This window comes from Mandrillus leucophaeus, unplaced genomic scaffold, assembly GCF_000951045.1.
Source record: "Mandrillus leucophaeus isolate KB7577 unplaced genomic scaffold, Mleu.le_1.0 Scaffold15, whole genome shotgun sequence".
Classification (NCBI taxonomy): Eukaryota; Metazoa; Chordata; class Mammalia; order Primates; family Cercopithecidae; genus Mandrillus; species Mandrillus leucophaeus.
This window is the reverse complement of record NW_012101476.1, coordinates 1,151,062-1,166,606: the sequence shown is the minus strand read 5'-3', so window position 1 is coordinate 1,166,606 and position 15,545 is coordinate 1,151,062. Positions and strand designations below refer to the sequence as shown.

Here is a 15,545-nt window from a genome sequence, read left to right as displayed (position 1 = left end):
GCCTTGACTTCCAGTTTCTCACTCTTCAGCACTGGGAGGCCATGGAACACTCTACTCTGCTCAGTGTCTCAGTGACTTTCTTAGATGCTTAGCTTCTTGCTTTTCACAGCTTAAGAATTTGGCAAATAGTTTTAAGGGAAAACCTCTGATATCAGACTTAGTTCTTTGCCCTTCCCTTCCTCTGGAATCATGACCCATCAGGTCGTGGCAGCCCTGAACTCCGTTTCGATCTCACCTGCTTTGGAGATTTTCAGAAACTTTTTGTGGGTTCTCGGTCCTTAGCGGCCCTCTGCCCGGGTTCTCAGCCCTCAGCAGCGGCCCGCTGCCTGGGTTCTCTGCCCCTCACTCTCACTTTAGAAGTCTCTAGTTGCTCTGAAGGGGGAAAGGCCTGCAGAATGTCAGCTTCTACTACTCCAATTTCCTTCTCTCCAGGATCTTGGCATCTCAAATCCTGTTTGTCTCTGCCACTCTACGATGCCTTCAAAAAGATATTTCTCATTTTTTACCCAGATTTTCTAGTTGTTCTCCAAGGGATGATGCAAGCTGTTCCATTATACCTGGGAATAGTAATACCTATGTAGTAGTGTAAAAGTTACCCCAGGTAATTCTAATGCACAGTGCGTTTTGAATTCCTGCTTTAGTTTATTGCTTCCAGCTGCCACATAGCATCCCTGGTACCCCCCACCCCGCTGATTGTGCACCCACCCACAATGGTCTCCTAAGTGGACTCAACTCTCCACCACCCAGAGGACACTGCATGTCTCTATGCTTGCCCCTTTAGGGGCTTGTGCGGGAGTGTCTCAGGAATATATGGAGGACTGGTTTTCCTTTTATCTTAGTCTGCTAGGGCTGCCATAACCAAATACCACAGGCCAGGCACGATGGCTCACACCTGTAATCCCAGCACTTTGGGAGGCTGAGGCAAGAGGATTGTTTGAGGCCAGGAGTTCGAGACCAGCCTGGGCAACATGGCAAGACTCCCATCTCTACAAAAACTTTAAAAAACTAATCAAGCGTGGTGGCGTGTGCCTGTAGTCCCAGCTGCTCAGGAGGCTGGGGCTGGAGGATGACCTAAGCCCAGGAGTTCAGTGCTTCAATGAGCTATGATTGTGCCACCCACTTCAGCCTGGCAACAAAGCAAGAGCATATCTCAGAAACAACAACAAAAAAACCCAAAAAACCAATACCACAGACTAGGTGACTTAAATCACAAGAATTCATTTTCTCCCAGTTCTTGAGGTTGGAAATTCGAGACCTGGGTGCCAGTGTGGTTGGTTCTGGTGAGGGCTCTCATCTTGCCTTGTACGCGGCTGCCTCCTTTCTGTGTCCTCACATGTTGGAGACAGAGAGATTGATCTCTGGTGTCTCTTCCTCTTAAAAAGCCACAGTTCCATCAGATTAGGGCCCTACTCTTCTGACCTCATTTAACTTACCTCCTGAAGACTCCGCCTCCAAATGTAGTCACTTTGGGACTTAGGGCTTCAGCATATAAATGTTGAGGGGACACAGTTCAGTCCACAGCACCTTTTAAAGAAAGCCATTGCAGTATGGTCTAAGGTTGGAACCCCCAAGACCATGCCTTTGCTGTGCCCTGATCAGCTGTAACCTTGGATAGGCTGGTTTTCTTCTCCAGTTGGAGTCAGTGACTCATAAGATGCTGTCTAGTCTTACGATTCTGTAATTGTGAGGACCTCTGACAAACAAGATTGTCAGGGAGGAATAGGAATCTCCTAAATTGGTACCCCACAATGTGGAATGTTAATAGTAAGGGAGAATATGATTTTTTTAACCATTAACATTTTAATGTATTTCTTTCCAGTTTTTTACTTAATACAACAAAACTGGGATCACACTGCATTATACCATTTTCATCCAGATAATTCCACTATCATATTGTTAGCATCTTCCCATATCAGTAATATTCTTCCAAACCATTCTTTTAAGCACTATATTGAATTCCACCCTACAGTGACTGTGCCATAATTTGAGAATATGATTCTTATACCAGTAAATGGAGGGAACGGTGACGTAGTGTACATCAGCAAGGAAGTGGATAAGTCGATGCAGAGGAAGTGTTCATGGCATGCCCAAAAGGAGTAGAGAGGCCCACCACGAATCACCAGGGATGCCTCCCAGAAACACAGCCCCAGACAAGGAGCGAGTTACAAAATATCCACAGACACGCTTAAACAATGTATATTTCAGGTTTCCTTTAGCATATAAAAGTCAGTTTATGAGAACTAGGGTACACTTCCAGCTCATAATAGTGGTTACCTTCAAGGGGGCCGGTGGGGACTGGGGTTGGGGAAGGGGTATCAGAGAGGAGTTGCTGGCCTTATCCATGAGGTTCGGATTTGTTACAGAAAGGATTTGTTTATGTAAACTCCTCTCAGAGGAAGTTCTTTGTCCCCTGACTCCTCCTCGGAACCTTCACTCAGAACCACATGGGGTTCCAAGGTGGTGAATGTGACCACCAAACCCTCCAGTTTTAAACAACAGAGCTGCTGGTCACCAGGTTAGGCAATGCTGTGTAAAAGACTGTATGGATGTATGTGGATAATGATCAGTTTTATTATTTATTTATTATTTATTTATTTATTTTTATTGAGCTCTAGTCTTGCTCTGTTGCCCAGGCTGGAGTACAGTGGTACAGTCTCAGCTCACTGCAACCTCCGCCTCCTGGGTTCAAGTGATTATTGTGCCTCCCAAGTGGCTGGGACTACAGGCGCACGCCACTATACCCAGCTAATTTTTGTATTTTTAGTAGAGATGGGGTCTTGCCATATTGGCCAGGCTGGTCTCAAACTCCTGACCTCAAGCGATCCACGTGCCTCAGCCTCCCGAAGTGCTGGGATTACCGACGTGAGCCACCACTCCCAGCAGAGATCACTTCTAAAAACACACGTGGGGACAGGGCAAGGGAAGAGGAGAGACTTGACTTATTCCCCCTGAGTTTGCCCACAGGTTGGTCTTCATGGAGCCTGCTGCTGCAGCTGGCACTGTGCTTGTGTTCTCCTGAGACCTCTGCCTCCTGGTCCCTGTGCCTACTCTGCAGTCACTCGTTGCTCTGCATATGCGTACAGATCCCTCCAGGCCGAGCCTCTCATGGACCGTTCCTCCCAAGCCTGCTGCCATCTTGTGCTCTGCCCTCCCTGTCACCTCCATACTTACCCTCTTGCCCTGCTCTTTCTGGAGACACCGCTCTCATCCCACTTGCCTCCTGGGCCTGCTCAAGTGGTCTCTTCACCCTGTCATCCAGCCACAGTGTCTACTGAAGCCTGTCGCTCCTGGAATTGCCAGGCAGCTCTTGCGTGCTGTCTTGCTGTTCATGTGTTGCTCTGTTGTGACTCTAGTTAAAGCGTGCCCTTTTTAATGGCAGGAACTCTGTGTTCTGTTCTTTATTATGTTTCTGATATGCCAGCATGGTGACTTATACTAGGGAGATGCCAGGAAGATACTTGCTGGGTTTTAGACCGTGTTCTCCCTGCAAGGACTTTATTCATTTGGTGCAAGGGGAGGTTTACTGCATGTATCAACTAGGATATTGGTTTGACTGCTTTAACTGAAACCAAGTAACAGTGGCTTAAGCATGATGGGCAGTTTATTTCTCTGTCATTTATAAGCCTGAGCTGTGGGTGATGTGGGAGAGGCAGTTGTGTTCTGAGGATCATCCAGGACCCAGGTCCCATCTTGTGACTCTTCTGTTTCTTAAGGGTTATCCTCAACTGCATGGCCAGAGCTGGCTCACAGCACTCATGCGTTCTAGCCGTGCAGATGGGGGAGGCCTCACCTCTGTCACTGGGCAGGTCTGGGTTACACTGACCACACCTTCCTGGGGAGTGGGAGCTCTCCTGCCAAACCCCAGAGGTTGCCTTGCCAGAGAGCAGAGGACAATGGAGATGAAGCAGGGGAAGCAGGTGTGGACCCACGAGGAAAAATCAGAGCCGAAGGAAGCTCTGGGATGAGTGGTTGAGACCAGCTGCCTCTGGTGTTCACAGAGGGCGTGGGGGGTGCTCATGCTGGACTCCAGGGGTGACGATGCCCAGGTGTACCTGGGACATGAGATTTTCAGTGCTGAAGCTGGGGGAGTCCCAGGCAAACCAGAGTGGGCAAGGTCGGGGAGCGGGGTACCCCAGCCCCACTCAGGTCCTCCACTCCACGCTGGGTCTGTGACGCTGCTGCTCTCTCTCCCTCAGATTCGGTGAGCCTGGCCTATCAGCGGGTCCAGAAGGTGGACTGTGCCGCTCTGAGGCCTGTCCTGATTCTGGGGCCTTTGCTGGACGTGGTGAAAGAGATGCTGGTGAATGAGGCGCCTGGCAAGTTCTGCAGATGTCCCCTTGGTAAGGGACACGGGGCACCCTCTATGCCTACTGGGTTCTTTGTCTCTATGTCCCTGTGCGCCTGCCTGCCCAGCTGTGCACAGTGGGCGGCAGCACTGGGGGGCGGATTTCGCAGTATTTCAGAGCCTCCTGACGTGGGTCAGATTCGTGCACGGCAGGACTGGGTACTGACAGCTGCTGAGCAGTATTCTTCCCCTGCTCCCTCTGCTGGGGCTCAGCAGGGCCTGGGGCTCCCTGATTCCTGTGTCTGTGCTTTGCAGAGGTGATGAAGGCCTCCCAGCAGGCCATTGAGCGGGGTGTCAAAGATTGCCTGTTTGTCGACTATAAGCGGAGAAGCGGCCATTTCGATGTGACCACTGTGGCGTCAATAAAGGAGATCACAGAAAAGGTACCCAGGGCTTCAGTCTGAGGGTTAGGCATCCAGTATTAGACCCCCTGTGCACAGGTCTGGGCCCCTGGTCCGTGATCCTCTGCCCCAGCGGCTCTCAGACCTTAAGCCCACCGTGTTGTGTTAGTCTGAGTTCATCTGCGCCTGGGCTTGCCCTCATGGCTGCTGTGTGTTTCTGCAAGCACATCCCTTGGCGGGGGTGGAGGAGCTGCAGGCACATCCCTTGGCGGGGGTGGAGGAGCTGCCCTGTGTGCATGCCGCCCGTCTCCCTCTCTGGCGGGTGGTGGGGAGTCTCATCTCTGATGAGAGTATTGAGCTCTGTAGAAAGGCCTCTTGCAGGGCATTCCAGAACGGGGTCCCCAAATGCATGTGCCGAACAATTTCACATGCACCTTCTGGGGACAGGAACGTACCTTCCCTCAGGGTCCCTGCCCCTAAAAGGGCTATGTCTCTTGGTGCCTTCGAACATCCTAGGCAACATGAGGGCGGGGACATCTGTGGGGAGTGCTGGCGGAGCAAACACTCAGAGTCGGAGGACATGGCCGCTCCTTGGGCTGCATTTCTCCAGGCTGCTCAGCTTGCTCGCTGGGCTTTGCTTTCCTTCTCTGTGAGATGAAGGTGTTGGCTTCTCACTGCTGAAAGTGGGCGAGCTCTAGTGGGGGGAATGCCCTGGAGGAGCATCTAGGGGTGGGGAGTGCACGGGCCTGCACTCCACCTGGAGGCCTGGGTCGACAGACGTACTTCAGTCCCAGCCACATAAAGGCTCACCAGACTCTGGCTCTTCATTCGCTCAGTCTGGCAAAAATAATGCTTCAGAGGCCAGGGTGGGGCAGGGCTTTCAGAAAGTCCCTGTATCTGGGCAAAGGCGGGAAAGGAAGTTTGGAGTTGGGCTGGCCACCCCCCACCGGGCCCCACTAGCCCTGGCTGCCATCCTTGGCCTTCATCACAGCGAGTGGGGTTTGTTGGGAGTTTCCTGGGTACGGTTTCCCCACGGTGCACCATGTGACTTTACTGCCTTGTTTGTGGGTAGAGCTCTGTGAGGTGAGGTGGGTCCTGCTGGTGGCAGGAGAGGGCGCTGGCTGCCCCTCCCTGCCCCCCAGGGCTCACTCTGCACCCCCTACCCCCAGAACCGACACTGCCTCCTGGACATCGCTCCCCACGCCATCGAGCGGCTGCACCACATGCACATCTACCCCATTGTCATCTTCATCCACTACAAGAGCGCCAAGCACGTCAAGTAGGTGACTGGCCCCCTGGGCTCCTCCGGGGCCTTGTCACAGCTATGGCTGGGAGCCCAAGTGGGGAGCAGGGTGTGTTGGGGTGGGGGGTTGAGGAATGAGAGATGGGCCGAGGGTCTTGAAATAGGTAGCACATGTAGAAAATGACCCTTACCTCTCGGCCCTGTCCCCTACTCAGAGGTGGTGTCAGCCAAGCGCAGCCCCTTCCCCACGCCCGTCTGCCATTTGGGTGCTGCCACTGTTCCTTGGGCATGGCCAGCTTGGTCTGCGCAGCTCCCCTCCTGCCCCAGCCCCCTTTCCTCTCTACGTGCTGCTTAGGAGCAGGGGAGCCGGTGGCCTGGGCAGAGTCCCACTCAGCCCCGAGCTGGCTCATGACTCAGGAGCTGTTGCCTTCGCTGAGCTTCGGCTCCTGTGCTGGTTGGGCCAAGGGCTCACCAAGACCATGCTCCATTTTGGCTTTCTGTGCTGCTGAGCTTCTGGGACTTGTGCTGGGGCTGCTGGTGCGTCTGCTCCAAGTGCATGCACTGGGGTGCCCTGCCTCCGCCCTCTCTGCCCAGAGCTCCCCCGCAGCCTGCAGACTGTTGCTGCGCTTTATGTGGGGAGCACGTGGGGCCTCCCCCCATAGCCTACCCCTGCCTCGATGGGGCCCCTGTTAGCCTGGACAGAGGAAGGAAAGAGGGCCTGGAGGAGGCTCAGTGCTCAGCCTGGTGTCGGGCTGTTCCCACAGGGAGCAGAGAGACCCCATCTACCTGAGGGACAAGGTGACTCAGAGGCATTCCAAAGAGCAGTTTGAGGCGGCGCAGAAGGTTGAGCAGGAGTACAGCAGGTACTTCACAGGTAGGTGTGCGTGGGCCTGGAGCGGGGAGCAGGCAGCAGGGAAGGAAGCAGAGGCTTCCCAAGACAGTTTTCATAGCTGTGGAGAAGCCCGTGCTGCCTACATGCTCCCAAGTGCTGTCATGAGCACGTTGCTGACAAGTCAGGTGTTCAGATTGCAGCCCCTGGCCAGTGTCAGGATTCTCACGGGTTGAATGTTAAGCTCACTGATCTTGGCCTCAGGTCCTGCCTGGCTTGCCCACTCGTTTCCACATGTGCAGTGGTGGGTCTGTCTCGCAGCACAGGTGCCGTTTAGTGCAGCCACAGTGTCCTCAGGCATGGCAGGGACTGCAGCAGCCCCCAGTGTGCCAGCAGTGGCTAGGGGCCCATCTGTCCCTAGCACCCTCCAGGGCAGGCCAGTTTTGCAGTGGGATTTGGCAAAAAAAAAAAAAAAAAAATTGCTCCCCCCTTACCATCTCTGGTCTTCAAAGTGAAACAAACTCAATAAAGTGTGGTTCTATTTCACCTTCCGGCCTTCATTCAGCCTCTTGAGGAAAGTCTGTCATTTGCAGGGTATTAGCATTTGCAGTCACAGAGGATGGGACAGGGATTCTAATTGCATTGTGGAGAGTGTTATGATCTTGTCCAGGGACCTGGACTTGGTGCCCGTGTGTGTGTAGGTATGTGCATGTGCAGGTGTGCATGCCTGTGTGTGTGTGCGCATATGTGTACTTTCATTTCCAATTCCTCACAGACTGGTATTTAGCCAAATACACTGACAATTTCTAGAGAGATGAAAATTTTAAAACTCTAAAACTTGGAAAAGGTAAGCTCCATTTTTTTCTTGTTAGATTCAACAGACATAAAATTACGACGTCCCGTTTCCATAGCACTCCGTTAGAAACGTCCCATTTCTAAACACTCACTGTCAGTTTCTGAGCGTGGCTTGTTGCAGTGGGGGCTTGGTTTGTGTCCAGGTGCTGTTCTGTGGAGCACACTGGAATTCCCCTGGCCTGCTGTCTATAGACCCCGGCGTCAAACTCCTATAGTACAGAGCTGGCCCGAGTTGGAGTCATCATCGTGCTGTGACTCTCCTCTTGGCCATGAGCTGTCTGGCTCCTTAAACTGGTCGTTTCCTGCAGAATCCTGCTAACGATTAGACCACCGCTACATGTCCTCCAAACTTCTTTCTGATGCCCTGGGATTCCCCCAACCATCGCAAACCCAACCCAGGGTATTACTGCAGTGGAGTGGGCAGTTTACATGTGAGTGATCAATTCACGAGGGGCAATTTTCTTTCCCAGTTTCTTGTTGGTGAAGGAGAGTCAGGTGGGGATGGAGCAGAGTGCCAAGTAGCTCAAAGCAGACAGCCACACAGTAGAAAGAGTGCAAACTGTACTGCCTTGCCTCAAACCTGGGGTCTTAACTCTGAGCTGAATGACATGTGTCTGGGGGTCTCTTTTGCAGGGGTCATCCAGGGAGGAGCCCTGTCAAGCATTTGCACTCAGATCTTGGCAATGGTCAATCAAGAACAAAATAAAGTCCTGTGGATTCCAGCCTGCCCGCTCTAGGAGAATGCTGTGCTGTGGATGACTGCAGCTGGCCGCCTGAGGGGACGCCAGGCTCAGCTCTTTTCTAGCGACTCAAAGTAGAAGTCTGTCCGTCTATGAACATGCAGGGGAAGGATCCAGAACCAGGACCCAGAAGCACCTCCTTTGTAGACAGAGGGCCACAGCTGCGTGCGATCCAGGCCCAGGCCCGCACCCGCTGCCCCTGTCACACGTGTTCTTTAACACAAAACAGATAACACTAAAGACGGGTTCAGCACCCACCTTTCTTTAGCCAGCTGATCAGAGATGCTGCAAAGAGAACCTTTTGGATCACTCGTTTACAAACCTTTTCTAAGTATTTGGTGGTTTATGTTTACTTGAACGGCTCCATGTTGCTGGTGCCCAGCCCCTGCCCCCTCTGTCAACCCCTGTCGCTTTGGTGTTGGTTTCGTTCCCGTCTTCAGCAAAACGACCTTGGAACCTCAATGGGGGCTGCTTTGCTTTGGGAGGTTCTTGTTGGTGGGACCAGAGCTTTGACAAAGCTCCTGCTCCTTGGTGGCACCTCTCCTGGAAGGACGTCACAACTGCAGGTGCTCAGACTGCCTGTGGCAGCAGAACCAGTGCCTTTGGCATTTTCCTCCCACACTGGGGAAGGTGACTTTGGTGTTCTTACAAACTCGTCTCTCGGCCTTTCTCTCCTGCCTTCCACAGCCTCTCGTTTCTCCTCCATCTGTGCTTATTACTTGAGCACTGTGTCTGCTCTGTGAGAGCTGCGTGGGCAGGGCCGCGGTGGGGTCCAGGTGGTGTCAGCTATGCTGATGCCTGCCATTGGGTCCTCCTTAGGCTCTGTAAGTCGTGACAGCCTTCATCAGTGCAATGTTTGCAGGGTAATTCTTAAACCTTTTAGAGGGTGGCAGGTACATCAGTTCCTTTTAATATGAAAACATTCATGTTTCAGACATTGAATTGAGAGCTTTTAGGGGATGCATAATGGTTATTGTTGTCACTATCAACAGTCTAAAAAGAAAAACTAAGGTCTTTTTAATCTTGGTTACAGCACTCACGGCATGCACCTTACTCAATGTGGGTGTCTTCGTTTAGGCTTTTTTTTTTTTTTTTTTTGCACTTCTGAGGCTGGATATGTCTGGCTGAAGATTTGATGTGGTTCCTCCTTAAGCTGTGCGTCCTGTTAATAATAGGTACTGTACTGGGCTCTGTGTAAGTGTCATTGGGGTAGGACCTATATTTTAATACTGTTCCTAACATTTCATTTTACTAGCGAGAAATCTTTGATTTCATTTTATTCTTTGTAATTCTAGACACTAGATTGTAGTTTAGCCATAACTGATGTTTTTTAAAAAGGGATATATTTTCTTGCACAGTTGTTCAAAAAAGAGACAAGTTTCAGTCCTCAATGCTGTCCTTTGTTTTACAGGTACAAGTTTTCTAGCTCAGACAAACTATGAAAAACTGTAGACTATTCTCAAGGTATTAACTCGCAGACCCTCTGGGGGTAGGGGCTGTTTTCTAAGTTGCAGGCAGAGTGGGACTGAGATGGTACAGTGTGCACACACAGGTACTGAGCTGACAGACTGGGATTTTCTGTACTAAAATGTTACTTTGTATCAAAAGTTAAACAGGCTTTAGTACAACAAATAAAGGTCAATTTCTGTAAGGTTGTGTTTGAAGATGCGAGTTTTTAATCTCTTCCTAGTCGGTCAGCTTTCCTGTATTTCTAAACTTGAGACAGCTGCTCTTCTCTGCAGCACGTAGCTGGAGTTGGCTGCTGTGTAGTTTCTTTTTGGCTCACATGACAATTCACGTCCCTGCTACCTGCTGCGTCAGTCTCTCTCTCACTTCTTCCTCCCCTTCCCTGCCGCCCATCTGTCCAGTGTGGCATGAGCTGGTGACTGCAGCCAGGCTGCCCATCTGTGTGAGACCCAGAGCCTGCCCTCTGGCCCTCACATTCAATTCTGCAGGCTTGGGAAAAGCAAAAGGGAGTGAACTGAGTGCACTGGGCAGCATTCTCAGTCAGGGCCCTGTCTGGGGCCCCCGGCTGGGAATGGCCCCACCTGCATGGGGGCTGCTTTGTGGCACCTGACAGCATCACATTGGGAGATCACCCAGCATTGCCGGACTCCCAGAACAGGCCACGTGGGCCTGAACTCCGTGTTGCAGGCTGGGCCTTTAGCTGCAGGAAGCCAGGTCTGAGGCCTGGGGCAGAGCAGAGCCCTCCTTCTCTGATCCTTTTTCTTGGAGGGACTTGGGGGCAGAATGTTCTCCAGAAGCCTCACTCACACTGCACTGGTGGCCAGGCTGGTGGGGGCAGACTGGTGTGGATGCCTCCCTCATCATTTCCTGCTGGGTAAAGTTCCACCATGGCCCTGCAGTCTTGATCTCACCTGTGGGTACGGGGTGTCACAGAGCTGTGCAGGGCTCTGGTAGTTGGAGTGGGCCCTTGTGTCTGTAGGGACAAGGCCTGCCTCCTTGACAGCCCACACCCAGCGCCATCCTCAGAGTGGGCAGCAGCGCCATCGATCTTTTTTTTTTTTTTTTTTTTTTTGAGACAGTTTCACTCTTATTGCCCAGGCTGGAGTGCAATGGCGTGCTCTTGGTTCACCGCAGCCTCTGCCTCCCGAGTTCAAGTGATTCTCCTGCCTCAGCCTCCCAAGTAGCTGGGATCACAGGCATGCGCCACCATGCCTGGCTAATTTTGTATTTTTAGTAGAGACGGGGTTTCTCCATGTTGGTCAGGCTGGTTTCGAACTCCTGACCTCAGGTGATCCGCCCATCTCGGCCTCCCAAAGTGATGGGATTACAGGTGTGAGCCACTGCTCCCGGTCTAACACCATCGATTTTAAGTCACTGGCTGGGCAGATGGGGGTGTGGGGGTTGGGGCAGTGGCTAGTGGTTTTAGGAGTGGTTTCTAGCTCAGATGTGATGCCAAACCTTCACAGTTGCACTTCTGTCATTGTGATTTTATTTTCTTCTTTAGATTTTTCTGTAATTTCCAGATTTTCTACAGGCACCTTGGTTTTCTTTTATAATTAGAAGGGGGGAAAAATGCTATGTCTTTTTCAAATGGAAGGCAGTTAAGTCACTCTTAAGATTAACTCTTAACTCTTAAGCAACAGTTAAGATTGCTCTTTCTGGACACACGGGCCTTGCAGGGCAGCCCCAAGACGTGCTGTCAAGCAGCCCTGAGAGGATTTGTACCCTGGTGGGTTAGAGGCTTATTTACACCACATGGAGACCATGCTGGGGGGCGGGATTGTGGGCACAGCCAAATGGGCCTCCTGGAGATGGTGTCTGTCTCACACTGGCTCATATCATTCTGGAAAAGCAGATTTTCAACTCCAGCCATGAGGCCAAGAAATTGAATACGAGATGACCTCTGCGGCCCCTTCCCATGCTAACAGCTATGATTCTGTGATACTCGTGGGCAACAGGACTCAAATGGAGCTTGACTTTGCTCCTGGCCTAGCAGAGGTTACGGGAAACCCCAGCTTCAAGGCAGGAGGAGACCTCATGCTTACGCGCGGACCCTGAGCGGCTCTGCAGGAGAAGCCGAGCACCAGCCAGAAGCCTCAGGCCTTTCTTTCCAGCAGAGACAAAGCTTTGAGGCTCAACAGCAGTGGACTAACCAGTGGCTTGCTCCAGGAAGCTGAGCTGCTGCCTCCTGTGGGGTTGATGAGACACAGGGCCACAAGAGTCATGATGTCAAGGATGAAGAGAAACGTGAAGTACAGGAAGGGATGCAGAGTGAACATAAACTGCAGACAAGGGCGCACGTGCTCGTGTGTGAATGGTGGACCTCAGCGGATGGGGGCTCTATGGCGGGCGGACCTTCTGTACTGCCCCTTCTGCTACTTTTCTGGCCTGTGGGTTCCCTCAGCCTTCTCTTGTCTGTCCATACTATTTCATTTGCTCTCCCTTTATAGAATATAGTCTCTGGAGTCCTGATGGTTCCCCTTTAGTTTTCCCTATTACTGTGTGTTTTTATCTTTTTTTTCCCCCAACTGTGAAAGATGTCATCCCTAGAGAAGAGCATATCCAATATAAATGTATAGTTTTGCTTTTAAGTAGAGATGGGATCTTGCTATGTTGCCCAGGCTGGTCTTGAACTCCTGGGCTCAAGCAATCCTCCCACCTTAGCCTCCCCAAGTGCTGGGATTACAGGCATGAGCCACTGTGCCTGGCCATAAATGTATAGTTTAAAGAGAAAAATGGATAGTGTTTCCATCTTTAAGGAGCAGAACACTACCACTACCTTAGAAGCACTCGTATGCCTTCACCCAGTTGAATGCCCCACGCTCTCCACCAAAGTAAGCGCTAGCCTGACCTGTAGTTAATAATTTCCTTGCTCTTCACATATTGTTCGGTTTTAAAAACATTGAGCATAAAGCACAGATTAGCTGTGTGGGGAAAGCACCATGTTCCCAAAGTTGAATGAAGTCTGCTGGAGAACGTAATGTGATCTCAAGGTCAGAGTGGACCTCAGCTTTCCCCAGAATTTACGAGGGGCCCTTCTGGGGAAGCTAGGGAGCAGCAAGGCTTGAATGAGTCCTGGGTGTAGCAGGGCTGCCACCATCAGGGCCGCCCTATCCATGGACAAGACCCTGATCATCTGGCAAGAATGTGGATGGAGGGTGCCGGCTGCTGAGTTCTGTTTTTGCAGTCCCCACAGCTGACCTTTCGATTTCAGGAGGAAGTCAAAGCCGAGCACAGCTGTGGGATGGATTGAGGACTGCAGCTGATCTGGAGGGCGGGAAGCTTTTCCATCATGTCCAGATAAGCCGAGTAGAAAGAATGTGGATGGGATCACCTGGGCAACCTGTCTTCAGCTGAGCTGCAGGAAACCCGCAGAGATCTTGGTGCCAGTGGCTCCTGACCAGAATCACTGCCTTCGGGGTCTGGTGCCAGCTGTCATCTTGACACCTCTTCTCTATTTTTCTGAGAATCTCCTGGGAATGTTGACTTCTTTTGATTTTCCTGTCTTCCTCTCCTTCGATGAACCTGTTTCCTGTGAGGAAACACTTGAGGAGAAAAGCTTAGCCACGGATCTGAATTCTTTCTCCACAGGAGGGTCCCTGGGCTTATCTTCTCCTATGCATCTTCTTCTTGAACAGGGCTGGACGAAGTAAAAACTAGCGAAGTGTGGCTGGGTGCGGTGGTTCACGCCTGTAATCCCAGCACTTTGAGGGGCCGAGGCAGGCAGATCACGAGGTCCGGAGATCGAGACTGTCCTGGCTAACATGATGAAACCCCGTCTCTACTAAAAATACAAAAAATTAGCCGGGTGTGGTGGCAGGTGCCTGTAGTCCCAGCTACTCGGGAGGCTGACGCAGGAGAATGGAGTGAACCCAGGAGTCAGAGCTTGCAGTGAGCTGAGATCGTGCTACTGTACTCCAGCCTGGGTGACAGAGCAAGACTCCATCTCAAAAAAGCAAACAAACAAAAAACTAGCAAAGTCTGTTCATCCTGGTGTGTGGATTTTTATGTCTGGGTTGGGAGGCCGGAGGCTGGGGTGGCCACGCAGACCCTGAGAGCCAAAACAGCAAGGGCTGTGGGTATCTGCTGCAGACCGCTTCCCTCTTGTTTCTAGAGCTTCAGTTATTTGTGTGCTGGGGATCCGGGACAGTTCCCTCGTTTTCTTTTCTTTTCTTTTTTTTTTTTTTAAGACAAGATCTTATTCTGTCACCCAGGCTGGAGTGCAGTGGTGCAATCATAGCTCACTGTAGCCTGCAACTCCTGGGCTCAAGCGAGTCTCCCACCTCAGCCTCCCAAGGAACTAGGACTACAGTTACACGCTACCACGCCCAGCCAGTTTTTAAATTTTTTGTAGAAACGGGTCTCAGTATGTTGTCCAGGCTGGTCTCAAAGTCCTGGCCTCATGATTCTCCCACCTTGGCCTCCCAAAGTGTTAGGATTACAGGTGTGAGCCCCTGGGTCGAGCCAGCTCCCTCATTGTTTGGTTGCTCCAGTGTCATTTGGTCATTTTACTCTTATTTTGTGGAGATGCAGTCAACTTTCATCCTTCAGTCCCTTCTGTTGAGTTTTTCAGTTTTGCTAACATGTTCTTAATTTCCAAGAACTCTTTTATATCTTCCTGTACTTGTTTCATGAATACAATATCTTATCTGAGGATAGTATATTTTTTCTTCATCCCACATAATTCCAATTCCTCTAAGTTTTTGTTTTGTTTTTTGCCTTGGTCTTGGTTTTGCACATGAGAGGCTTTAACCTCAGGTGTCAGGTAATCACTGGGTGTTGACTAATGATGAAGCCTGGGAAATGTAAAAGTCTAGATCAAATGGGTGAGAGTGCGGTCTTTTGAGTCTTTTGAGTTTCACTGTAGGATGGTCTAGCTGGGCTATTCACTGGGGAAGCGCAGCAGTGGTCTCTTTAGGTCTTCAGAGATTTGCCAGATTACCCAAGGGGCCCCTTCCTATGTGACCGGAAGGATTGGCCTGGCCGCATCTTTGAGCCCAGTAGGGGAAGAAGGCTGGGACTCCTCGCACTCTGCATTCAGCATGACAGCATGTGGTCACTTCATCCTTTTGTTTTCAGTGTGGCGCCCATTCTCTGGATCCGTGCTGGCATCCCCTAGTTCCAGACCTCTCTTACACTCTCTAGAGAATAAACCTCCTAGCTTCGGCCATGTCGAGGAAAAGGCTGTAGCTCTGTGGCTTGGAAACTAGGAATTGGTTTCTCGCCCAGCTTTTACCCATTCCGTACTTAAGCGTCCCCTCCACCCCAACTTCTGTGGGGTAACAATGCCACAGTTCTGTGTATTTAAAGATTCTTAACATTTTCTTCTGCTGTTTTTGGATGTGGTATTATCAGGTCTGTTAAGGAATTTCAACCCAAAATGATTTTGTGGTTGTTGCCTCTCTGCTTTCTCTGTATTTCTTAAATTAGTGTCCTTTTAAAAGAAATTCTTTTACTATGTTTACTGTTTTATAATAGGATTTTAATAGGGGAGCAAAATTAAGTTTATGCAATTTGTGATTTCTTAACCCCAAAGTAAGTTTTGTCTTTGCTATTATTTTACTATCATTTATTGGAGTCTTGAAAGGCCTAAAATGTATACCTTATTCCTTCTAACAGCAGCATCCCCTTCTAATTTTGGGGTGTGTTGGCCAGGCTTTAATTAGAGAGGAGAACCAGTATTTTTCTCATATATATACAAATTTGTTAAAGGAATTGGATTGTG

General features: G+C 50.7%; 1 protein-coding gene across 1 annotated transcript in view; it reads left to right on the top strand.

Moving 5' to 3' along the window:
* Positions 1-10,004, top strand: part of DLG5 (discs, large homolog 5 (Drosophila)) — a 155,354-nt gene extending 145,350 nt beyond the window's left edge. Inside the window, exons 29-33 of the mRNA XM_011974879.1 lie at positions 4,197-4,340; positions 4,601-4,728; positions 5,856-5,965; positions 6,694-6,803; positions 8,247-10,004. Of these exons, the coding sequence (XP_011830269.1) occupies positions 4,197-4,340; positions 4,601-4,728; positions 5,856-5,965; positions 6,694-6,803; positions 8,247-8,350 (596 nt within the window). The 3' untranslated portion in view covers positions 8,351-10,004. The remainder of the gene's footprint in view (positions 1-4,196; positions 4,341-4,600; positions 4,729-5,855; positions 5,966-6,693; positions 6,804-8,246) is intronic.
* Positions 10,005-15,545: the final 5,541 nt, after the last annotated feature.